The 25,855-nt window shown below is 39.0% G+C and overlaps 2 protein-coding genes across 5 annotated transcripts in view; both read left to right on the top strand.

The window, feature by feature from the left end:
• Positions 1-25,855, top strand: part of AP1G1 (adaptor-related protein complex 1, gamma 1 subunit) — a 103,584-nt gene that overhangs the window by 16,666 nt on the left and 61,063 nt on the right. For 2 of the 4 annotated variants that reach the window (XM_010850923.1, XM_010850920.1), the window contains exon 1: positions 1,361-1,713. The exons of 1 other annotated variant lie outside the window; for it this stretch is intronic. The gene's annotated coding sequence lies outside the window, so the exon portion shown is untranslated. One more of the 4 variants, XM_010850921.1, reaches the window with a different exon arrangement.
• LOC104996743 lies at positions 558-24,522 on the top strand. The gene is given in 4 exon segments (XM_010851105.1): positions 558-603; positions 1,593-1,713; positions 1,819-2,041; positions 23,786-24,522. Coding segments are annotated over 4 exon segments (789 nt in total). The 3' UTR covers positions 24,185-24,522.

Below are 25,855 nucleotides of genomic sequence, written 5' to 3'. Positions count from 1 at the left end.
AAATTCCATGAACAGAGGAGCCTGGTGGACTACAGTCCATGGGGTCCCAAAGAGTTGGACAGGACTGAGCTGCTGAGTTTTACACTTTACCTCCCCCGTGATCAAGAGCTGCACTGTGCATGAAGGGGATATGAGGCAACTGAATTCCATAAGCATTCTGCTCCCCAAATCATTTGCTCTGGGTTTACAGCACTCTGAGAGTTGGGGAGGGTGAGTGGGTGTGTACCAAAGAGAGGAACCCCAGTGGGGGAGGGGAGAGGGAGGGTCGTTTAGCAAGTTTCAGCTTCTCTGAGCCTCAGTCTCCTTGTTTGTAAAACTAAATTCCTTACGCTTGTCTAGTCTGACTCAGGAGGTTGTCTCAAGGGTCAAATTAGATTACATATAAAGATGGGATATCAATATTTAATAATAAAAAGTGATAATTACTAGTATTAGGCCCTTGGCCTCCTTTCTTTACAGCTACTTGGCTCAAGAATGAAATTGCACAGGCGAGGCTACCCAATTCAATTTTTGTTAACTGTTTTGAAATTCCCTGCATGAAAATGACTAAGGACAAAATGTACGACCTCCTGCCTGTGACAGGTCCTAAACTCAAGATTTGTGGTTAGTTCTGTTCTCTTTGACATCTAGCTAGGTGCTCTGCTTTATTCACTTTTGGGAATACTTATTGCCATTTCATCTGAAGGAATAGTAGGCCACCTTTTCTTTGAAAGGGCAATGATATCTTGGCTTTTTTTATGTTCACATGGAAAATATTCGTGTCAGGTGTTAGTAATTATTTATCAAGCCAAGACCTGTACGGTTGGGCTGTCTTCAGCTCAGGTCATTGGTACATGGAGTTACAGTTGGAAAGTCCATTCTGGAACGGTTTTAGCTACCACTAGTACAAATCTCTTTTTACAATGAGGAAACTGAGACCCAGAGAATCTAAATGTCTTGTTCAATGTCAAAGGTTGACAGGTGATGGTGTGCTTGAAATCTATTCTTCTGTGACATCCTCTCTTATTTTTATAAAATGCGTTGCAAAGATGACATAAAACTTCAGCATCCAAGACTACTTGGAGCATGATCCTAAAGTTAACCTACAGAGAAAGCTAAGGTCTCAAAAGTGATAGGTAAGAATTTGGGGTTCCGGTGGATTAGGACCAGCTCAGCCAGGCTCAGTATTCTCCACCTCTACCTGCCTCGCCTCCCAGGTCCTCCGCTACCTTGCTAGCCCCACCCTTTTCAGGTGGCCCCGCCACTTCCTGGTAGCCCAGCTCCCACCCCACCGCAGGCGGAACCAATGTTAGTGGGCTCTGGGGTCCATCGGATCTTTCTCGCTCAGACTCTTCGCAGCGGTGACTCGGCAGCGGCGTCTCGCGTCATCAGTGACAGCCCCGAACCTTGCTACGCTTTGCGTCGCTCTTCCAGGAGCAGTCACCTCCTCCTTGGCAAATAGTCCTCGGTGGGGTCCGAGTTCTTGGATAATAGGAGAAGGGAAGCACGAGAAGTTGCAGTCTGGGGACGCGGGACCGACAAGCAGAGAGAGATAGGGACCTAAGTTTCTGTGATAGTGTACAAAGTTAGTTAAAAACTCCTTCCCACCTAAGATCCCTCCGCCTGCAGTAGCGGTGGTGAGGCCGAGGGAGCCGCCATTTTGGATGTTCGGTTCCTGCTGCCACTGCTGCCACCGCCCCCGGAGCTGCTGGTTTCATTCGAGGTTTCGGGCCGGTGAGTGTCAGTCGCGGCGCTAAGAGAATACTTCTTGTTTTACTCTGCGCCTGCCAGGAGCGCTCGGCCGGAAGTTTCCTGTCTATCCCAGGGGTCCGGTCCCAGATCGTGGAGGGTGAGAAGAGAGGACAGAGACTGGGCCAGGAGGGGCCGGGAGTACAGGGGTTGTTCCGACTTCTTGAGGGCCAACCCCGAGGCCTCAGACCCGGAGGCTCCGCACGCGGCTGCGTCTGTGTTATGGCGTTGCCCGGCCGGTACGGGCCTCCTTGGACCCATTGACTTTCTCAGGCTGCACTCCTCCTTTGAGGACTCATTGAGAGAGCCTGGGGTTAGCGGGGCGGGTCCCTCCTCCGCGTGTCTTCTGTGTGCCACGTATCAGTGTTCTTGTATCTTGCATCCTAGTCAAGTCTTTCGTGAAACTCTCTTTTGTATTTCCAAATGCTCAGTTAGTTAATCGTTGTCTGCATCCGCATTGCCGTTCTCTTTGAACTGGACGTCGGCCTCGCCTCTGTCTAACCTTCCGACCAACTTCTTTACCAATTTTCTGGGGTTCCCCCCATCTTTTTTCTTAAACTCACCTGCGAATACATTGGTTACCCTTCTCTGAAAGTCCTGATCCTGCAGGCATCAGTTATTAATAATTCTCCCGATTTTCTTGGCGGCTTGACAGAGTCGGGACGGTTGGTTGTGTTTCTCAGTTAGGGTTTGGTGTAGGAGATTCGTCGAACCACTCGCTCAAGAGTGTGCTTCGACAGTACATGTTTATAAAGCTGAGTAAAGGGTTTTTGGGGGGAAGGTGGTAGGGAGAGGCTGTCAAATGTTTTCTCATTTGTATTTTCTCATCCCTTCCTGGGCTGAACACGTAGCTTCTGGGTACTTTTGGACACTTAACATATTTTTGTTGATGCTGTGTATCCCTGCCCAGGGCAATCTGCCTGTGAAAAAGAATCTTAGTCTGACATTGGTAGAAGGGAAAGTAATCTTTTTTTAGATACTGTAGGGATTAGTTAACAGAAGAGAGGAGTGAAGATTTCTTAGTGATTTTAACTTTCAAGTGGTTGGTACAGTAGTGTTCTTCGTTGAATAACTCCGAAAAAATACTTGGATTGACTTCGTGTATGGTATTTTTCTGGGGATAGCTGGATTTTAAATATTCACTTTTACTGTTCCCCATAATGTTTATCATACTGTATACGCTTTAACCTTTGCTTTAAAAATATAGACTCTCCAGGCACCCATAGTTTCACCACTTTCATTCTATTGTTGAGGTATGTTTGCAGTATAGCATACTTGAATAAAAAGCATTTCACTATAATTCACTGATTATTTCCTATAATTCAAATTAAATGAGTGTGACTGAGTCACCTCTGTTGCATCTCAGCCTGGGTTTTCACATCTGCAAAAGAGAGATGTAAATTATTTGAGATGGTACCCTAGTGACTGCTGAAACTTAAATTTATAACTTGACCAAATCTTTCAATACTTGAAATCCTAATCCCTGTATAAGTGCATTATTCTTATCAGGTTACTATCAGGTAGATTAATTCCTGTACTAGTCATATGATGTCTCAGTAGAAGAGTGAATGTTTCATTGTAAATAGTCAGTGTTCTTGGTATTTGTTTTCAGGAGACTTTTCAAAAATGTTTTATTTCCTGTTTGTATATCTACTTTAAAGCCATGGAGTCTCTTTTTGGTTTAAAGGGCTGTCTAACAAGATAAATGGAATCCTCACTCGTATACTTGGGCTTCCCTGGTGCTCAGATGGTCAAGAATCTGCCCGTGATGCTGGAGACCTGGGTTCGATCCCTGGGTTGGGAAGATTCCCTGGAGGAGGAAATGGCCACCCACTCCAGTATTCTTGCCTTGGAGAATCCCCATGGGCAGAGGAGCCTGGTGTGTTGCCAAGAGTCGGACAGGACTGAGCGACTAAGCACAGCAGCACTCATCTACTGAGTATCGCCTTGTAGTTGCTACTGAAATGTTCATTTCTGAGTTACACTATCAAATACTCCCAATATTAAATATTAGGAGAGCTATCAGATGGGTGTTAGTTCATTTCATGGCATTAAGTACTGGTATTTAAATGTCATTCATTCTTGGGTAGTTTGCATTCAGTTGGAGAAAGCATCCTTTTGCCTTGCAAATGATAAGTGTTGTTTAGTTCAGTGCACCTTTGATTGATCATACTTGAATGTCTACTTGGTGTAAGGGATTGTTGGGGTTCCATACTTGAAATAAACATTGTTTAGGAAACATTAATTTCTTTTGTAGCAGTTGCTTGTTCTTTGATCTGTTTTACTGACAGCAGTTCTAGATTTGAAGATGAATTTTAGAGTGAAAATATAAAGTACAAAAATTGTCAGCAGTGCTTTGGTGATATTTCATCACACTATTTATTTTTAAAAGTGGTCTTGAGTCTTGAGATTAGTCGTGTGCAAAAACAAAAACTTATGTTTTTGTGATTTGTAATAATTCTATGCAAATTGAAAAAGTTGAACGAATATTTTCCAAAAGATTATTTTTAATTAAAAAAATGGAATTGGGAAAACACATACCAAAACAGATTATCAAAATGCTTAATCTCCTTATTTGCATTTGATGAGGATTTAAAAATTTTGTATATACAGCAGGATGTAATTGATATCAAGACTTTAAAACTAATGTGGATTTAGCTTCAGAAAATCTAAAACTATTACCTTTCTTCAACCTGCAGCAACTTGTTTTATCTGTTTTAGGGGCTTGTCTTTCGATCTTCCTTTATGAATTGTTTTCAGTTCTTGATTTTGATTTTCATCCTTTTGTTACTTGTTCAGTTTCTTTCATGCAGGATGATGTTACAGTAGCTGTGTGTTTGTTGCTCAGTAGTGTCCGACTCTTTTCGACCCCATCGACGAGCCCGCCAGGCTCCTCTGTCCGTGGAATAATCCAGGCAAGAATACAGGAGTGGGTAGCCATTCCCTTCTCCAGGGGATCTTCCCGACCCAGGGACCAAACCCAAGTCTCCTGCATTGCAGGTGAACCGCTTGAGCCACCAGGGAAGCCCATTAAAGTAGTAAGCAGTTTTAAAATTAAGAGAACATACAGATTTATGTAAGCGCTTATATTTGTTGGCTTACAGGTTTTGAAAATCATTTTTGGCAAAAAGTGATAGTTTGGATTCTTTTGGATTCTTTCATTTACCTTTTTGTATAGAAAATTTTGTTTCATTTCTACATTTAAAATACATATAAGGTTTTTCTTCACTGAAGGAGTCATTGAAAATACTTAATTTGCTATGAATTCTGGTCACTAGAACAATCTCCTGTCAGAATTTGAAGGGTCCAAAAGTGGAAGAAAAAAAAAAAACAAACCCACACTTGCCAAACTTGTTGAGTCAGTATTAACTAACACTTTTGTACAAAAAGGGCAAGAGTTAGGATAATATGATTAAAATGAGAAATGCTTTTTTTACTAGGTACTTTGAAGTTTAGCCTTTTTTGGTGGGGTTTTGTTTTGAACTACTCTAACTGTTGGAGAAGAAAATTAATGAGTTATAAATGTTGCCAGTGAAAAACAGGCTTAGAAAGAAGATTTTTTTTAAAAGATGAAGAAAACATATGTGACCTTTGTGCTTTATTAATAATTAAAGACATCTTAAAGGCAAGTAGTGTTCACCCCCCTTTCTTTGTTGTTACAGTGCAGCAGGCACAGTATAACCTGATAATCCGTTGCTTTGCTCATTCCACTTTGCCTGTGTAGCTGATTGTGTTGGGCTGAGCATCCTAGGCTGTGCAGCTTGTCTGGCTTTGAGATTAATGTTATAGATTCTTGGAAAGAGCAAATATGAGAAAGACATGTGCTTATTAATCTTTGGAGATGTAATACATTTGTAGTTTCCTCCTTGTCAGCGTTTGGGTTAAAATTAAGGCTATCATAGCATAGATGGTGTACACTGTTTGATTGTAAGATTTAACTTTCGTAAATGATCACACAGTTGTACAACTCAAAAGAAGTTCCACTAGTGTTTTTACATCTCAGTTTAGTTTCTGCTTGCTAAACCTTACTCTTGGGAAATTGTTCAGTTTCAAGCTGAAGAGAAGGAAGGGAAGTTAATTTTTAAAATTCCTTTCTAAAGTCTGCACAAGAGATTCCCTTCCCACTTTTTGAAATTTTTGAAAACATGATACTTTTAAAATATAGTGAAAATACTAGTTTGAGATGGATGGGGAAACTAAGGAAGAAATGGGTACACTGTGTAGAGTTAATTGAATCTTTGCAGTTATTGTTAGGGGTTTTGGGGTCTGAGTATTGAAGGAAGACTGTTGTAAGAAGAAAGAGCCTTGGGATTTCCCTAGTGGACCAGTGGTTAAGACTCTTGATTGCACTGCAGGAGGCTTGGGTTCGATCCCTTGTTGGGGAACCAATATCCTAGATGCGTCATGGTGTGGCCAAAAAATAAACAAGAAACAAAGAGAAGAAGAAGGAAGAGCCTCTTTTTCTAATAGTCGCTGAGTTGTATCTGACTCTTTGCCATACCATGGACTGAAGGCTGTCAGGCTCCTCTGTCCATGAAATTTTCCAAGCAAAAATACTGGAGTGAGCTGCCATTTCCTACTCCAGGGAATCTTCCTGACCAAAGGATTGAACTTGGGTCTGTTTTGTCTTCTCTGTTGGCAGGCGGGTTCTTTACCAGTAAACCACCTGGGACTCCTTTCTGTTAGTACTCAATCAATGTATGTAACTTTTGAAAATGTGTATTTCTATCAGTGAAGGCATGGGCATTGTATTTTCTTTAGAAGCTTTACATGGTGAACGTTTAATAAATGGTGTTCATTATTTAAGAAAGTAGATGACCCAGAGGGAGGGTATGGGGAGGGAGGAGGGAGGAGGGTTCAGGATGGGGAACACAGGTATACCTGTGGCGGATTCATTTCGATATTTGGCAAAACTAATACAATATTGTAAAGTTTAAAAATAAAATTAAATTAAAAAAAAAAGTAGAATGAGGAAGTTGCTTATAGTTTGACTCTGCTGTCATTTGGGTGTGTTATTTTATTTATGCACACTGAACTTTTGTTGTTCCTTGAGCACTTAAGTGTTCTTTGATTCATTGTACCTGTTCTGCTTCTACCTGGAATGCTTTTCTTTCTCCCTTCCAACTAATGAATCTATTCTTTCTTCCTCTCTACCCCAGGCAAAGGATTGTAGTATTTTTTTTTAATGTTTGTGGAATTGTTTACTAGTCCTGATCTTCAAAGGACAAGAACTATCTAATTTATGGCATCCCTAGTACATAGCACGTGTGTGCATGCAGAGTCCCTTCAGCCGTGTCTGACTCTGTGTGACCCCATGGACTGTAGCCTGCCAGGCTCCTCTGTCCTTGGGATTCTCCAGGCAAGAGTACTGGAGTGGGTTGCCATGCCCTCCTTCAGGGGATCTTCCTAACCCAGTGGTCAGACTCAAGTCTCTTGTGTCTCCGATACAGCAGGCAGATTCTTTATCCACTGAGCCACATGGGAACCTCATAGGAGTTGACTGCAGGTCATTTACTTGGGACTGATAGAGTTGATGTTATTGAAACTTAGTTTCAGATTTAGAACGTATACAAAACCTTATCTGTGTGTCTTTGAAATATTATTTAGATATTTAATTCCAAAATGGATATTTTCCTTTTCTACTTGTAATTTACTCAGACCCTTTGTTTTGCCAAAGTTTCAAGTGATAGCAAAGAAATTTGCTCTGCCTGCCATCTTTTTTCTTTCTTTTGAATACCTGTTATGTAATGCATTAAGGTCAGGGAACTAATAGTAAGCTGAGAACTTCAGTCTTTTTCCTCAGAAGGGGAATATGTTGATAGTTTAGTGATTTGTTATGGACTTCCCCACTGTTTTTGAAGGCTCTACTTTAACAGTGCTGAGGCGTTTTTAAAAAGTTCTTAATCTATTTACAAAATAATAGATGTCCACTGTAATTAAAAAAAAAAAAAAGCAAAAACAAAAAACTAAAGACACACTTCTAAAAAAAAAACCTGTTCATTTCCCCAGTCGCTTTGTTGTTACTCCCCAACCATTTTACCAGGTTTTGAGTATACTTCAGTATCTCTCCACGCTTGGTTAAGTACTGTACATACAACATTAATGTACATACATGGCGTGCTTTGTTTTTACAAAGGGTAGATCATACTTTTTATGTTACTCTGTAACTGAAACTTTCCTTAACACATCATGGTCAGTAAATATAATGCTACCTTGTTTTAGAGGGGTGGGATGGGAGGGTGGAAGGGAGGCTCAAGAGGGAGGAGATACATGTATACTTACAGCTGATTTATGTTGTACAGCAGAAACCAACATGGCATTGTAATTATCTTCCAATTAAAAGAAGGAAACCCTATCATGCATGTCTCACAGTGTGGATGTACTCTACATAATTTATTCAGTCATTTTCTTGTATACATTTGGGCTGTTTCGAGATTTTTGCACTACAAACAGTAGTGCACTAGGCGTCCTTTTACATGTCCCTTTATTTGCTGATGCTCTTATTTCTACAGAGTGGAATCTCTTAGGTGGGATTTCTGAGTTAAAGGAATTATATTTTAAATGTTACCATTGCCGGATTACTCTTTTAGTAGGTTGTCATAATTTCCATTTCCACTAGCAGTGGGTTCATAATGTCACATCTTTAGATGACATTACTTAATTTTATTTTTGCTGGTCTGCTAGTTGCTAAATGGTTTCTCAGCTTTGTCTTAATTTTAATTTCCTTGATTATTGCTGGAGCTAGTCTCTTTTACTATGTTTTGTGGTCTTTTGGATTTCCTTTACTGTGAATTGCCTGTTCATGCCCTTGCTTCATTTTTCTCTTTCTCGTATCTTGCAGGAACATCTCATGGTATATTAATTCTTTGTGTATAACACATGAATTTATTAATCTAGAGTTAAATTTTATCTGGTATAAGTAAGGGGTCTTATATGATTTTCTTTTGTGTAGAGAGCCAGCTGTGTCCAGACTAAATAAACCATCCTTTCTTCAATGAATTGAATGCTGCCTTATCATACGTTACGTTCCCATATATGTTTGCTCTATTTCTGGATGTTCTGTTTTACTCTTCCTGTACCATTATTTTACTGTTTTGAATATTACAGCTTTATATAGAAAGTTACGCTCTGTTAAGAGCTCCTGTCACTGTACTTTTAAGTTTTTTTGACTATTCTTAAATATTTATTCTTATCTATATTGGTTGAATATAATTCTGTTGAGTTCAGAAAGCTTCAAAAAAGCCAAGTCAGTGTTTGGAATTGCACTATATTCATGTATTAATTTTGGAAGACCTGACATTTTTAAATAATGATAACTTTTCCATATTATAATGTTTCCATTTATTGAGGTCTTATTTTATTTTATTTTATTTATTTTTTTTTGAGGTCTTATTTTAGTTTCTTCAGTAAAGATTTCGTAGATTTAGTAGTTGTCTTCATCTAGTTCATGTACCTTTCTTGCTAAATTTATTCCTAGATACTTTACAGTTTTTGACTCTGTTATCAGTGGAACTTCAACCCCCCCCCCCCATTTCTAACTAATGTCAAACATAGGTTAAAAATGAATCTTTCATTTCCTATAGACCAGTGCTTCTCCTCTCCACCCACTTCTTGGCTATCTCAAATTAACAGAACTTGGATTCGTGAAGAATATGCTAGGGAAAATTTGTTGTCTTAGTATTAAGTCACTTTCTCATAGCTTTCTAAAGTCATCTGTAGAAAAAGTGCCCATAGATAACTGTGACTCTGGCCTTTTGGAGTGCCACCTTTTTATTTTGAAAGTTTGCAGTTTTGCTTTATTTATCCATTCTTGTGGTTTTTGTCAATTTGAATCTTTAAAGCAAGAATTCTCAAATTATGCATGTTCATTATATGAAAGATATCAAAATATATAGAAGTTAAAGCACCTATATTCACATGAGGTACAGATATCTCCCTTAAGATTTATCTTACTCTTTCAATTCAGTTCAGTTCAGTCACTCAGTCGTGTCTCACTCTTTGCGACCCCATGGACGGCAGCACGCCAGGCCTCCCTGTCCATCGCCAACTCCCGGAGTTTGCTCAAACTCTTGTCCATCAAGTCGGTGATGCCATCCAGCCATCTCATCCTTTGTCATCCCCTTCTCCTCCTGCCTTCAATCTTTCCCATCATCAGAATCTTTTCCAGGGAGTCAGTTCTTTGCATCAGGTGGCCAAAGTATTGGAGTTTCAGCTTCAGTATCAGTCCTTCCAATGAATATTCAGGACTGATTTCCTTTAGGGTAGACTGGTTGGATCTCCTTGCAGTCCAAGTGACTTTCAAGAGTCTTCTCCAACACCACAGTTCAAAAGCATCAATTCTTCGGCGCTCAGCTTTCTTTATAGTGCAACTCTTACATCCATACATGACTACTGGAAAAACCATAGCTTTGACTAGTTGAATCTTTGTTGGCAAAGTAATGTCTCTGCTTTTTAATATGCTGTCTAGGTGGGTCATAGCCTTTCTTCCAAGGAGGAAGCATCTTTTAACTTCATGGCTGCAGTCACCATCTGCAGTGATTTTGGAGCCCAAAAAAATAAAGTCTGTCACTGTTTGCATTGCTTCCCCATCTGTTTGCCATGAAGTGATGGGACCAGATGCCATGATCTTAGTTTTCTGAATGTTGAGTTTAAAGCCAACTTTTTCACTCTCCTCTTTCACTTTGATCAAGAGGCTTTTAGTTCCTCTTCACTTTCTGCCATAAGGGTGGTGTCATCTGCGTATCTGAGGTTATTGATATTTCTCCTGGTAATCTTGATTCCAGCTTGTGCTTCATCCAGCCCAGCATTTCACATGAGAGTACATCTTACCCTTTAGGGCATATCTTTAAAAAAATTAAGATTTAATTTGAAGCATTTTGTGACCGTTTTTGATAATTGAGGCCTTTATGGTATATCTTTGCTAATATTAGGGTTAAGAGAGTGAAAAATTGCTTTTTATTTTATTTGTGTCAAATTGGTCATGTTCATCTGTCATAGTTTATTTCGCCTTTATTACTTTTCATATGAATTAAGGTGACTGAATTGTTCAGTAGGCATATTTACATTTGTATATATCTAATTTTAAAATCTCAGGTTTGGTGAGTTTTGCTTATGGATAATTAAGTATAAAAGAAGATTCCTATAACACTGACAGTTGAGGGCCAATTGAGCTTAAGATCTCATAGAGGGATACCAGGTGACTGCTTAGACAGGGTGTGGTAATATCCTAATGTGGTCACACATTTCACAGCCTTCCCCTTGAAGATCCAGAAATTGCATTTTAGTATTTCACCTAGGAATGATTCATCCTGATCAGACTCACTGGTGTGTAAGTTAGGATAACAGTGTTGTAATTCATAAGGGGTTATACTTTTCTATTGAATTACCTGTATCTACTTTGTGGGGTCCTCTGTTCCTTGTATGGAGGTGTTTGGGAGGCAAGGTGCTTCAGAAGGTGATTAATAATCAGAAAGTTGCATTGTGAGCCTGAAACCAGATCCTATAAAGTTTGATGGGCTTGAGTGTTTTATCATTCTAGGCCAAGGTGAAACTTGAAAGAACTCTCCCTGTCTGACAATGGTGTTTTGCCTCTCCAGAGACCAAAATATTTATCCCCAGATTTAATCTCTTCTATTCAAACAGTGATTTATTAACACTGGCCACCCCTTTTTCTTCACTCTGTAGAACATTTCCTTTCTATGAACACATTTCTTCATACAGGAGAAATAGATGTGTGCTGCTTCCCCCTCCCTGCCCACTTTACCCCAAAGAAAGAAAACCACAAGAACACAGACAGAGAGCACAGCTAAGTCAGATTAATGACAGGTAGTGTCTGTAATCGAGAGGGAAATGGCACCCTACTCCAGTATTCTTGCCTGGAAAGTCCCATGGGCGGAAGAGCCTGGTGGGCTGCCGTCTGTGGGGTCGCACAGAGTCGGACACGATTGAAGCGACTTAGCAGCAGCAGCAGCTGCAGTGTCTGTAAGATACATTGTAAAGTAAAAATCTGGTTGAAGCATAATACTGTTGATTAGTTTGGTTTAAGTTTCTTACTATTAAGCTTTCTTACTATTTTGGTCATGGTATTTTTGCAAGTTGTAAATATACTAAAGCAATTCAAATATACATATGAGATAAAAATCTGAAATAGGGGTTTTGTGTGGAGTGTAATTTGAAAGTATAGGTCATATGGAGAATGTGAGAGAGAAACATGGCAACTTCTTTTGGAGGGTTTTGCCCAGGGTTAATTTGGGTCCCTTGAGCACTCTCAGCCATACTTACAAGTCTGTGATTGGTGGTAAAGTTAATAGAAATTTTATTTCTTTTCTTACTGTTTATCAAGAAAGATTTCAAGTACAGTGGGTGGCTAGAAAAGGAGATAATTTTCATATTGAAAAATTACTTTTAACTTGGGATTTCTTTTTAGATTTAGAGCTCAAATACCTTTAAGTTTAGAGGAAGCAGAATCAGATAGCAGTAGGAATCCCACCCTTTATGTATTTGACTGTTGGCTGTCAGCTCAGCGCTCACAGCCAGAGTGTGTGAGGTCAGGAGTGGGAAGAAAGTTAAATAAGTATGATAGAATAGAGGACTGGGTCAAGTCCTGATGCCTTTTCTATAGCTGTTAGTGAGGATCCAGTGCACGTTATTTTGTATTCTCTGGAAAGGACAAGTACATTTTCTTTAAATAAGGCTCTTCTACTCTTCAGAATTCAATAAATGCATTATTTATTCAGTTCCTACTCTTTAAGGCAAGGGGAATATAAGGATTAATAAAATAATCAAGAATCAGGCTTTAGGGAGCTTATATGTGAGTGGGAAAAATAGGTATTTCAGAGAAAAAAATAGATGTGATCATGGCTTGGAGATGGTATTGATGGTTTTATCCCACAAAGGGTTTTGTGGAAACTTTGGAAAGTAACTATTTTCCCCATTTTAGGGATAAGATTTAGGTGAATTGGAACATTTGCAGTCTTTTTTTTCCCTGGTCTCTTCTACTATTTAAAAATTTTCTTTTCTATATGAAGCATTTATAGTTTTGATTACTTTGATATGTAAAATAATACTAATTTAGTTTTAAGCTTCAAAACCCAATTTTGTTTAACCATTTTGGATAAAAATTTTTCCAAAATGAATTTCATACTTCCTTTTTTGTTTTCATCCTTATTTATCAAATTATTAAATAGAATACATTTATTAAAAATAGAATACGTTAATAAAACAGAACACATTAATAAAATAGAATACATTTGTCCACAGCTCCTGTTCCTTAACAAATCAGACTTAATTTTTTTGTGTTTGCTTTTCATCCTTGTCGTAATAAGTGTTTTACTTTTTATTTTTAGTTTTTAAAAAGATAACAAAGAGGGACATTTTATTTTGAAAATATGTGCAAGCATGTACATATAAAACATGTGGATGTTTAGGCATTGACTGAAACCATTGAAATACTAAATGTGTTAGACGTAACAAGAGAAATTGACAAAACATAATCATGGTAATAGACTTAAATATATCTTTCTCAGTCTTTGATGGATCAGGTAGTTAAATGAATGAGAGTGGACAGTATTTGAATTATATAATTTTTAGAAATTGGTTATTCCATGGATACTGTTTTATTTTCATGTAACTGTTAGCTTTAGTCTTTAGGGCAGCTTTATTGAGATATACACAAAATTGTATATATTTAATGTATAATTTGGGCTTCCCTTGTGGCTCAGTGGTAAAAAATCCGCCTGCCAGTGCAGGAGAGTTGGGTTTGATCCCTGGATTGGAAAGATACCCTGGAGAAGGAAATGGCAACCCACTCCAGTGTTCTTCTCTGGGAAATCCCATGGACAGAGGAGCCTGGCAGATTACAGTGCATGGGTTGTGAAGAGTTGGACACAATTTAGCGACTAAACAACAATGTATATGATTTGATGAGTTAGGATATAACTTTATATTCAGTTTTTTTCTACCTTCTGCCTTAAATGTTAAATGTTGATCTTTATAAGCCATTCCTTGATGAGCCATGGTCTTATTTTAAAAAACTGAATATGGTACTGTTTTTAACTTATTAATATTCTTAGGACTTCAGGGAGAGTTGAAGACTTTTTACTAGCACACTAAGTATCCTCAGACTGCTATGCTGTGTGTGTGTCTTAAGTGTGTATAAGATAAATGCTTTAATTTTGGATTTTTTTTTAAAAAAAGTTGTAAATCAAGGTAATTATTGTGGAAGTCAAAGGTAGAGATTTATCAGTGATTTGGTTTTTTCCTTTTTGATTAATCATCTATAATTTTTAATAAGAGAAATCGATAAAGGGCACAAGCTTTTTTCTAGATTGTGGAATTTTTAGAATATTTGTATTTTTTAGAGTACAGCAAGAGCTGTCCTCTTAACAAATTTTCAGTTGCACAATATAATATTGTATAGGCACTGTATCGGAGAAGGCAATGGCACCCCACTCCAATACTCTTGCCTGGAAAATCCCACGGATGGAGGAGCCTGGTAGCCTGCAGTCCATGGGGTCGCGAAGAGTCGGTCATGACTGAGCAACTTCCCTTTCACTTTTCACCTTCATGCATTGAAGAAGGAAATGGCAACCCACTCCAGTGTTCTTGCCTGGAGAATCCCAGGGACGGGGGAGCCTGGTGGGCTGCCGTCTATGGGGTCGCACAGAGTCAGACACGACTGAAGCGACTTAGCAGCAGCAGCAGGCACTGTATTGTTATAGCAGATCTCCAGAATTTATAAATCTTGCTATTATGCTTTTGAATGCTTGCTTCAGTTAGATATAAGTTTTATTTGTTTTGCAACCGTTTTTTTTCTTCCCCTTGCTGTTAGGTGACAGTTTAACTATCATCAGTGTCCCTTCCCAAAACAACTTTCTCCTGGCTCCCACTCTCTTCAGTTTTTCCTCCAGTTTTCTAATTTGTTCTATTCTGGAAAAAGCTGAATAAGAACCTGCAAATAAAGTAGATGTTCTGGGTCGATATGTGTTGATGTGAATCTCTCTGTTGGCTGCATGAGATTATAAAAATGTGTTTTGGATTCTCAGCTATGTTCTGTATAGCTGAGTCATTACTATACATTATATTCTTACGTTTTTATTTTAAAGGATAGAGTTATTGTTTTTTATGATAGGTGTTTAAGCTGTTATATGTTGAGGAATCTCATGGTTTTTGAGTATTTGAAAAGCAAGTAAACACTTGGAAAAAATAAGGAAATCTACATCATAATTAAAGTAGGTAATGTGGTCTACAGCATTCATTACATATGTCTAATACATGGATGTATTTGAATCTAATTTTTAGAAATATTTCAGATATAAAGCACATGGAAAATAATAATAAACATTCATTTACCTACTGCCTAGTCCAAGAAGTAAAATACCACCAATGTAGCTGAAGCTTCCTGTGTACTACCCCAGTCAGAGTCCCCTCTTCCCCAGATGATTGTCTTTGGCATACACATTCTTATTCTTTTACTGCATTTTCACAGTTGAGGTATGTTTTAGGTGTACAGCAAAGTGATTCAACAGTACATATACTCCTTTTTTTTTTTTTTTTTTAATATTTATTTATTTGGCTGCCCCAGGTCTTGGTTGCGGGATATAGGATCTGTTTCCCTGACCAGGGATTGAACCCAGGCCCCTGCAATGGGAGCACAGAGTCTTAGACACTGGACCCCCAGGGCAGTCCCCAGTTACACATATACTCTTACTGCATTTTTGTAGTAGATCTAAAGAACACATACTTTCATGTCTTTTAAACTTTTATAAATATTAATGCTGTGTGTCTTTCTGCGACTTGTTTTTACTCAAGATTATTTTATTCAGGGATGATTTGTTCCTGTAGCCAACATTCGTTTAGTGATTACTATGTGCTAGGCACTTTGCTAAGACTTTTATGTGTATTCTGGTTTGTTTCTTGTAACAATCCATTGAGGTAGATAATCTCCCCATTTTACAGATGAGGAAACTGGATTCTGAGAGATTAAGACATTTACACAAGGACACAGCTAATAGGTTGTGGAGCTGGCATATAAACCTAGGTAATTTTATGTTGTTTTAAACAGTGATAGGGTCATTGAATAAGGGTACATCACCTCTTATCAGTCCTGAAATTGCCAAAAGACGTTCTTCATAATTCTTTTGGTGTTAAAGTCTGATCTGACCAGATGCGAGGCTGTTTATAGTATTTATTTCTCTCCTTGGTGTGAATATTCTTATGTGTTACTGCAGAAATATTGTTTGATAATAGAACAGATGCTCCAGACCTAATGGGCAAATTATAACGTATTGTGTAGGTACTATATTACCTTTCTAAAATCCAGAAAATTTATTTCAGTTCTCCCCTAAAGGTTTTGAATGAGTACTGGTACTGTGCTATGTAGGGGCTTCCCAGGTGGCTTAGTGTTGAGAAATCTACCTGTCAGTGCAGGAGATGCAGGAGATGAGGGTTTGATCCCTGGGTCAGGAAGATCCCTAGAACAGGAAATGTAACTCACTCCAGTATTCTTGCCTGGAAAATTCCATGAACAAAGGAATCTGTCAGACTACAGTCTGTGGGGTTGCAAATGCGTCGGACAGGACTGAGTGAATAAACGACTGTGCTACAAACCTCTTTCTACATATGTATGGGATTTTGGATTTGTTTGATTCAGAAATCGCTCAAAAAGAAAAAAATGTCTACATATATTGAGTTAGTTTGACCATGACAATATTTGGCTTATCATAAATACAGTGTTCTGTCATTGATTAGCAATTTTTGCCTTTTATTATGTGGCTGGAATTTAAAAATCTGTTTTCTTCAGTAGACTTTGAGATCTTAAGGATAGAGGCTATGTCCTTGCCAGTCCCTAGCACCTATTACAATGCCTGGCATAGCAAAGGCTCAGCAAATATTTGTTCAATGAGTGATTGGCACTTACTGGTATAACATGTTTCCCTGTTACTTAGGTCATCTCTGGGGTAGTGTGACTAAGTGAATTGAACAAGGAAGAAAAAGAAGAGGTACATGAAGCTAACTTCTGATTCTGTATTTTTTACATTTTCCCTTTCCATTTTGAAATGGATTTAAATGATGCTTATGTTGATGTGTTGATGTTGTTTATGATATTGTAGTCTCTGTTTTATAAATGGGCCTTCAGCTATTCAACTTTTTTTGTTGTTGTTCATTTTCTGTTTAAAGACCTTGATCTTGCTGCTTTCTCAGTTCAGAATTCTCAAACTTAATGTTAAGTATAGTACATCATATTTTGCTCATTATTAAAGTTTGGTTTAACTTATTTTATCCTTGTACAGAATTACCTGACTGTACAAGCAGTCAATTGAAGAGGCTACCTTTGATTTGTAAAGAATGATGCTTTTAAATAGACAGACTGAAAATAGAATGATATGTAGTATGATCATTAAATATTTGTTCTCATAGATTTTTAAAGCTGATTCAATACTCTTTATTATTTATTTTAATTTTTCAGTTTTCAGTATTCAGTATTTATTCAATACCCTTATTTTACTGCTGAAAGAGAGGCTGAGAGAAGTCAAGTGGCTTGCTGTAGGTAGTTGGGCCACCAAGGGTGGTTAAGTACTAGGATCTTCTTTTTACTGGTTTGGCACCAACATTTCTTTTAAATCTGTTCTTTTCTTTATAGACACTGTGTCTGAGGGATATTCAACATGTTAAGAGTTTTTGTTTGAACGATTTAAGAAGTTTCTTATTCAAAATATAAAACCATAGTCGCTAAGGTTTATTAATATAAGAAGACTTGGGGAGCAGGCAAGAGGAGAGGCTAGCTTACTGGGCCCAATTCTCTTTCCCAGTAATTTTTCCTTCACTTGTAATTCTTTGACTTCAGTTACTGTTGCTTCCAGTGCATAGTTGCTGTGGTGTGACTCCCTCCTTTTGGTGCCTTGGCCAAAACATAGACATGACATTTTGTTTTTCTCAATTTTTAGAATAGACCTTCTTACATATCTAAGGTAGAAATAAAGAGAAATACAAGTTCTCAAAGATTTGTCCTTGGCCTTCTCCACGTATTTAAAGCATTACCCTCTTAGTCTCAGTTCACTTGTTTAGAAGTCCAAAATGGCTGTAGCTTGACAGGCACCCTTTCTGAACTGCCTGGGTTTGAAAAGTACCAGGTGCTTTTCAACCTGGTACTCAAGTCTATGGAGCTTAGCTCAGTAGAGCCCCTATTAGTTCCCTGTCCCTCATAAGCCCCATTTTTCTATGATAAATTCCTAGATGTAGGATTGCTGGGTCGTATGGTAAGTGTATGTTGTAAGTTTATACGAAACTGTCAAACTGTTTTCCAGAGTGGCAGTACCATTTTGCTTGCCTTCCAGCGCTGTGTGAAAGAGAGTTCCAGTTGCTTTGCATCCTCTCCAGCACTTGGTGTGTTAGCCATTCTAATAGGTGTATGTTGTTGCTGTTAAATCGTTAAGTTGGGTTCAACTCTTGTGATGCCATGGACTATAGCCTGCCAGGCTCCTCTGTCCGTGGGATTTCCCAGGCAAGAAAGTTATCTTATTGTGGTTTTAATTGGTATTTTTCTAATGCTTAATGTAGTTGAGCATCTTTTAAATATGCTTATTTACTTTTCTTATAGCTTTTTGGTAAAGTGTCCATTTTTAACTGTTTTGAGAATTGTGTCTGTGTTCTAGATAAACACATCCCTTGTTGATACGTGATTTGCAAATATCCTAGTCTGTAACTTGTCTTTTCATTTTCTTAACAGTGTTTTTCATAGTGTAAAAGTTGTGTATTTTTTATAAAATCCAGTTTTATCATTTTTTTTCTTTTATGGATTGTGCCTTTGGTATAACCTCCAAGAACTCTGCCTAACCCTAGGTCATGAAGGTTTACTCCTATGTCCTTTAAAAGTTCTATAGTTGTATGTTTTATATTTAGATCTAGGATCCATTTTGAGTTAATAAGGTGTGAGAGTTAGATCAAGGTTCAGGTTTTTTTCTTTCTCTTTTTGCATGTGTATGTTCAGTTGTGATGTGCATTAAGTTGTTCATACTAATACCTAATTATCCTTTTAATGTTTGTTATAATATCTCCTTTCATTCCTAATATTGGTAATTTGTATTGTTTCTCTTATTGTCTGGCCAGAGGTTTATCAATTTCATTGATTGTTTCTAAAAACAAGTTTTTGGCTTCATTGACTTTTTTTTGTTTTTAATTTCATTGATTTGTTTATTGTTTACTTTTTTCTAGTTCTTTTGGGTTATTTTTATTTACTTTTTAGCTCCCTGACACTCAAATTCATGAAGCGTTCCATTTTTGGGGGGCTTCCCCAGTTGGTAAAGAATCCGCCTGCAATGCAGGAGACCCCAGTTCGATTCCTGGGTCTGGAAAATCTTCTGGAGAAGGGATGGAGTACCCACGCCAGTATTCTTGGGCTTCCCTTGTGGCTCAGCTGGTAAAGAATCCACCCGCAATGCGGGAGACCTAGGTTTGATCCCTGGGTTGGGAAGATCCCCTGGAGAAGGGAATGGCTACCCACTCCAGTATTCTGGCCTGGAGAATTCCATGGATTGTATAGTCCATGGGGTTGCAAAGAGTCGGACACAACTGAGTGACTTTCACTTTACTTCCCTGACCAGGGTTGACCAGGGGTTGAACCCATGCCCTCAGCAGTGAAAGTAAGGAGTCCTAACCACTGGACCGCGAGGGAATTCCCTCCAGTTTTTTTTAAAGTAGAACCTTAGTTGTTAGATTGTTGACATGTAAGTCCTTAATGCTATGCATTTCCCATTAACCACTGCTTTAATGTATACCCCAGATTTTGATGTGTGTTTATGTTTTTGTTCAGTTCGGTATGTTTACTAATTTCCCTTGATACTTCCTTTTTCACCCATGCATTATTTGGGAATGTATTGTTTAATTTCGAGGTAGATGGAGAGTTTTCCAGTTAGCCTTTAATTCCATTATGGTCAGAGGCCTTTTTTTTTTTTTTTAACTTCCGTTCGTTTAACTTTATTAACTTTTTTTTTTTGGCTGTGTGGCTTGTGGGATCTCAGTTTACCAACCAGCAATTGAACCCCAGACAGTGAAAGCGCCGAGTATTAATCATTGTACTACTATGGAATTCCCTAACTTTTTCCCCCAAATGGTCTAGGACATGGTCTGTCTTGGTGAATGTTCTGTAATTAAGAAGAATGTACATTCTGTTGTTGGTTGGGGTGTTCTGTAGATTATTCGTTAGATCCAGTTAGTTAACAGTGTCATTCAAGTTTTTTGTTTTATCCTTGGAGAACATGGTGAAGTCTCTTAACTATAATTGAGGATTTGTTTATTTTTTCTTTCATATCTGTCAGTTTTTGTCTCATATATTTTTTAACACTATTGTTGAGTATGTTTGCAGTTGGAATTGTTATATTTTCTTGGTGAATTCACATCAAGCAGTGAGAGGATAGGGAGAGATTACTGCATGCTCGTAGGGTCTCAGCTCCTCTGGTCGAGAGGAGTTTCCCTTTTCCAGTTTTTAGGTGCCTGCCTGGAGGGTACTGCCATTGCTTTTTTGCAGCAGCCACCAGCGGTATTACCCCGGGGCAGGGGAGAGGGAAGGAAAACATGAAACAGAATTTCTTCCTTTGTCCTTTATCTTTCTTTTCCTGCTCCTTGGACCAGAAGGAGAGGGTTTTTCTTAGAACTTCTTCTCTGTACCCAATGAGCACTTCCAGATTTGGGGCTTCCCTTGGGTACAAGCTGGGCAACACTGGAGGAAAATGACAGCTTCTTGCCAGTTTGATGTAGCTTCAAATTCCTCTTGCTTTCTTTAGTCTGCTCACTGTCATTTGCTTTGCAGAGTCCTCAGGTAGCTGTGGCATGTACTTTTTCTAGGATTTATAGTTGCATTCAGAAGGAGAGAGGCAGGACTCCATGGAGTGTTGTTTACTCCCATTTTCACTGGAACCAGAACTTTTTGTTTAGTTTTGTTCTTAGAATATATTCTGAAATATACTAAATCCTTTACTTTTTCATTCATGCCTGTGTAAACCCAAAAAAAGAGTTTCAGTAAACAAGTGTTTCCTGCCATCAAGCCATCAGCCACTGCTGCTACTGCAGCCATCTGGTGGTGTACCCTAAAGGGAATTCAGGATGGAGAAGAGAGAATACTGGCAGATAAGATGCGGATCAAAGGAATGACTTCAATAAACCCAGACTCTGGCATTTTCACACACACAGAAAAGCACTAAAATCATTAACTTGAGATGTCTGGTTTTTGTGATTAGCAGTCATCTTGTGATGTTTGTTTGATTACATGTTTTTGTTTTTTTTGCCTCCCGCCGGTCAAAACTCATACGTCCTGGCTCCTCCCTTATCTCTTTGGAAGGTTCCCTCTGATCTGTCTGTATCCGTGGCCTATAGTGAAAGTGAAGTCGCTCAGTCATGTCTGCTCTTTGCAACCCTGTGGACTGTAGCCCACCAGGCAAGAATACTGGAGTGGGTTGCCATTTCCTTCTCTAGGGGGTCTTCCCGACCCAGGGATTGAACTTGGGTCTCCTGCACTGCAGGCAGACTCTTCACCATCTGAGCCACTAGGGAAGCCCTGAGCTATGCTGCTGCTGCTGCTGCTGCTAAGTCACTTCAGTCATGTCAGACTCTGTGTGACCCCACAGACAGCAGCCCGCCAGGCTCCTCCGTCCCTGGGATTCTCCAGGCAAGAACACTGGAGTGGGTTGCCATTTCCTTCTCCAATGCATGAAAGTGAAAAGTGAAAGGGAAGTCGCTCAGTCGTGTCTGACTCATCGCGACCCCATGGACTGCAGGCTACCAGGCTCCTCCATCCATGGGATTTTCCAGGCAAGAGTACTGGAGTGGGTTGCCATTTCCTTCTCCAGGGCGTCTTCCCGACCCAGGGCTTGAACTTGGGTCCTCAGCACTGCAGGCAGACTCTTCACCATCGGAGCCACCCAGGAAGCCCTGAGCTATAGTTTTCAGTAATTCCCCGAATAAAACATAGTTCTCAACTTTTTATGTCGTGCATTTTTTCAGTTGACACCTATTAAGATATTTTCTTGTGATACAGAAAGAAATCAAGTAGTAGTAAGTTGTCACAGCCCAAGGGAAAAAAAATCTTGTGTTTCTCTAAGCTAGAGGCAGCCTAGTATTGGAGGAAGAGTGCTGAATGGGGGAATCATGAGATATGAGTAAGGCTAGTGACTAATTCTGTGACCTTGTACGAGGTAGTTAACATCTTGAATCCTCCATTTCCTCCCCCTAGCATTTACAAAGCTAAGGGCATTGCGACTTCCCTGGTGGTCCAGTGGTTAAGACTCCACACTTCTAATGCAAGGGACCACCCCTGGGTGGGGAACTGAGATCCCATATGCCTCACAGTGTAGCAAAAAAAAAAAAAAAAATACTAGAGAAAAAAGCTAGTGGCATGAACTATATTTCTGTGACTCTGAGGCTGATAGCTGAGAAGTTGCTCAAGGTAACTTGTTTTTCTCTCAGCTGTCTTAAACTTCTGTGATTTCCCCCGTATTTTGGGACTAGATTTAGGCTTTTTCTGATAGTCTTTGTTGGCTTTGTAGAGGTCTTCTAGAGAGAAGTTACTTACTAGCAGAGTATTACCATTGATATTGATTTTTTTAAAGTAGTTTTATTTATTTCTTTATTTGGCTTTGCTGGGTCTTCGTTGCCGTATGGGCTTTTCTCTAGTTGCAGAGAACGGGGGCTACTCTCTGGTTGTGGTGTACGGCCTTCTCTTGCAGAGGCTTCTTTTATTGCTGTGCACAGGCTCTAGGGTGCACGGGCTTCAGTAGGTGCAGTTCCCAGGCTCGAGAACACGGGCTCTGTAGTTGTGGCGCGTGGGCTTAGTTGCTCCGAGGCATGTGGGATCTTCCTGGATCAGGGATCGAACCTATCTCCTGCACTGGCAGGCAGATTCTTTACCACTGAGCCACCAGGGAAGCCCTTGATTGATTTTAGATGTCTCTTGTTCCCCACACACCAAGTTAAGGTTAACAGTAAATAAGATTCTTTTTGAAAATGCAATTACTGGGCTTTAGACGGTCAACACCTGATTTTACATTTGGTTCTTGATCTTTCAAAGCTGTAATATCTTTACACTTTTCTTAGTTTATTTAGCTGTGTTGAAAGTAAGTATGTAGTACATTGATTTTGCTTACCTTTAGATTTTGTTTTGTCCTAAAGTCATTGATATTTATGATTATTGTGAAAGTAGTAGTTCTTTATATGGACCTCTATTAATATTTTTTGTTATGAAAATTTTAAGGACTTAGATGCCTTGCTGAAGCTTTTTGATTTTTAAAAAGCTTTTGGTGATGAACAATTTCTAATACACAAGAAAATAGAGAATAATATAATGTATTGTCATGTATTCATCATATACCTTCATCAGTAATCAACATTTGCCCATTTTGTTTCATTTTTACCCCCTCCTGTTCTCTTTCCTTGATGTTTTTCCCCCGAGAGTATTTTATTTATTTATTTATTTTTAGTTCTACTTATTTATTGCTATCACCCCATCTCCTTCCACCTTCCTCATGCATGTTCAGTCGTGTAGCCCCATGGACTGCAGCCTGCCAGGCTCTTCTGCTCATGGACTTTTGCAGGCAAGATTACTGGAGTGGGTTGCCATTTCCTTCTCCACCCTGGGAGTACTTTAAAACAAATCCTAGCGATCATATAATTTCACATAGATACAATATTTATTTTTGAAGTACTGGGAAGAACTTCTTGCATCTTAATACCAGGTTTAAGTTCCTAGCTCTGTCACTTGCCAGCTTTGTGACCTTAAGGGTTGAATAGTTGCTCTGAGACCAAGTTTCCTCAAAGGCAAAGTGAGGATAGTGATTTTCCATCCTTATTTTAAAATGACGTAAGGGACAAATGAAATAATGAAGATAATAAACGTAAAAGTGCTTTGTAAACTACAGACATTAACCTGCAAATAGTTCTATTAAAAAGTGACAAAATGGGTTTAGCCAAGTGCAGGCAGCTGGAGGGGCGCTGCTGAACTGATCTGCTGAGCCTGTTGCTTCCACTGCCGACCAGTGCTCTGTGACCTGCGACTCCAGATCCCTTTTAGATTGGCCTAGGCGCCCCAGGCCCCGTCCTGGCGGTGCGTCCGGGGGATGAGCAGCGGGCAGCAGGCCAGTGGGGCCCTGTCTGGAGCAAGGTGCTGTGGAGCGACACGGCCTGGGAAGACAAGGATGAATTTTTAGATGTGATCTACTGGTTCTGACAGATGATTGCTGTGGTCTTAGGTGTCATTTGGGGAGTGTTACCACTGCGAGGTTTCTTGGCAATAGCTGGGTTCTGCCTGATCAACGTGGGTGTCGTGTACCTCTACTTCAGCAACTACCTGCAGATGGACGAGGAAGAATATCGCGGCACGTGGGAGCTCACAGGAGAAGGGTTTATGACATCGTTTACCTTGTTCATGGTCACCTGGATCATCTTCTACACTGCCATCCACTATGACTGATGGTGCACGGCCCCACCTGCTCCCTGCCCGGTCCAGAGGACCCTTTTAGTCACAGCACAGAAGCATGATTGGTAGGGGCTCCCCAGCCACATGGAACCAGGAAGACCTATGTATCCTGGACCGAAAGTCAGTGTGTTGGGCGTCAGTGTCTTCTGCAAGGGTTGCAACCTGAAACTTTAGAGAACCATCCACCTTTTGGAGAAGCACTTTTGAACTGTCTATTGCCAACTGTTTCTTCTTGGAGACCATTGTGAGATATCTGTTTGCCGATTGGAGCTGTCCTTTAATTTGCTGCACCTCTGGATCTGGATGAAACATTAAATTGTCTTCCTTCTGCATCAGGTGTACAGTTTTTAAACTACCAATCATGGGCATTTCAAGTCTTCTGAAAACAGTATGGCAGTATGTGCATGGTCCATAGCATAGTACAGGCAGCATCTGATAACAGTTTTCATTGTAGAATGTTTTCAGATGTTTGAGTAAATCAGATCTTTAATTGAAAAAAAAAAATGACAAAATGGTATTATACAGGTAGTTTTGTATAGTTTAGGACACACAGTCTTAAGAGGGCCGGTATGCCGGAGCTTATCAATACCTAGGGAACTTTTCTGAATTCCTAACGTACCATCCCTACCTTGAGGATTGATACCATAGTGAACTGATTGGAGTGGGATATCCTACGGGTTTATTAGATTAGAGCAACATGGAAGATTATTGGTTTAGGATTCCACAGCTAATAGGTACTGAAGGTGATTGTAATGATTGTCTAATTCTATAATTTTTATTAACATGGAGGTATAATATGTATAAAATAAAATGCACCTATCTTAAGTATACAGTTTGGTGAATTTCATAAGTGTATACATCCATTTCTATCACGCCAAAAGATTTCCTTGCTGCCCAGTCCAGTCCCTCTCCCCACAGGTAATCATTGATCTCTTTTCCATCATTGTAGATGAGATGTGTCTTTCTTAAAGGTGTCATATAGGTGAAATCATACAATATGTGCTCTCTTGGTCTTACTTCTTTTGCTCAGCAGAATGTTTTTGAGACCCTTGTGGGTTGTGTATTGGTTCTGTTTTATTCTGACAAGTATACTTTTATATGGGTATGCCAGTCATGCTTCACCTGTTTATGAACATTTGGGTTGTTTCCAGTTTTTGGCAGTTATAAATGAAACTTCTTTGAACATTTTTGTTCATGTGTTGTTGAGAACACATATTTTCATTCTCTTGGGTAAACACTGAGTGGATTTGCTGAATCATATGCTAAGTGTATATTTATATGAAATTGCCAAACTGTTTTCTAAAGTATTTGAGCTATTTTACATTCCCGTGAGCAATGTGTGAAAGTTCATTTGTTCTATATTATTGCTTAAAATTATAGGCATTCTAAGGGTGTAGAGTGATATCTCCTTAATAGTTTTAATTTACATTTCTCTGTTGACTGATGACATTAGCATCTTTTCATGTGCTTGTTGGCCATTCATATATTTTATTTTGAGAAGTGTCTAATCAAATCTTTTCCCCATTTTAAACTATGATTATTTTATTTTTGAGTTATAAGACTATGTATTCTAAATACAAGTCCTTTGTAAGATAGGATATAATGACATCTTTTGAAGGGTAAAAGTTCAAAATTTTTATGAAATCCAGATTATTAATTTTTCTT

The sequence above is a fragment of the Bison bison genome, unplaced genomic scaffold, assembly GCF_000754665.1.
Source record: "Bison bison bison isolate TAMUID 2011002044 unplaced genomic scaffold, Bison_UMD1.0 scf7180017864297, whole genome shotgun sequence".
Taxonomy (NCBI): domain Eukaryota; kingdom Metazoa; phylum Chordata; class Mammalia; order Artiodactyla; family Bovidae; genus Bison; species Bison bison.
This window is presented reverse-complemented; position numbering and strand designations above follow the sequence as displayed.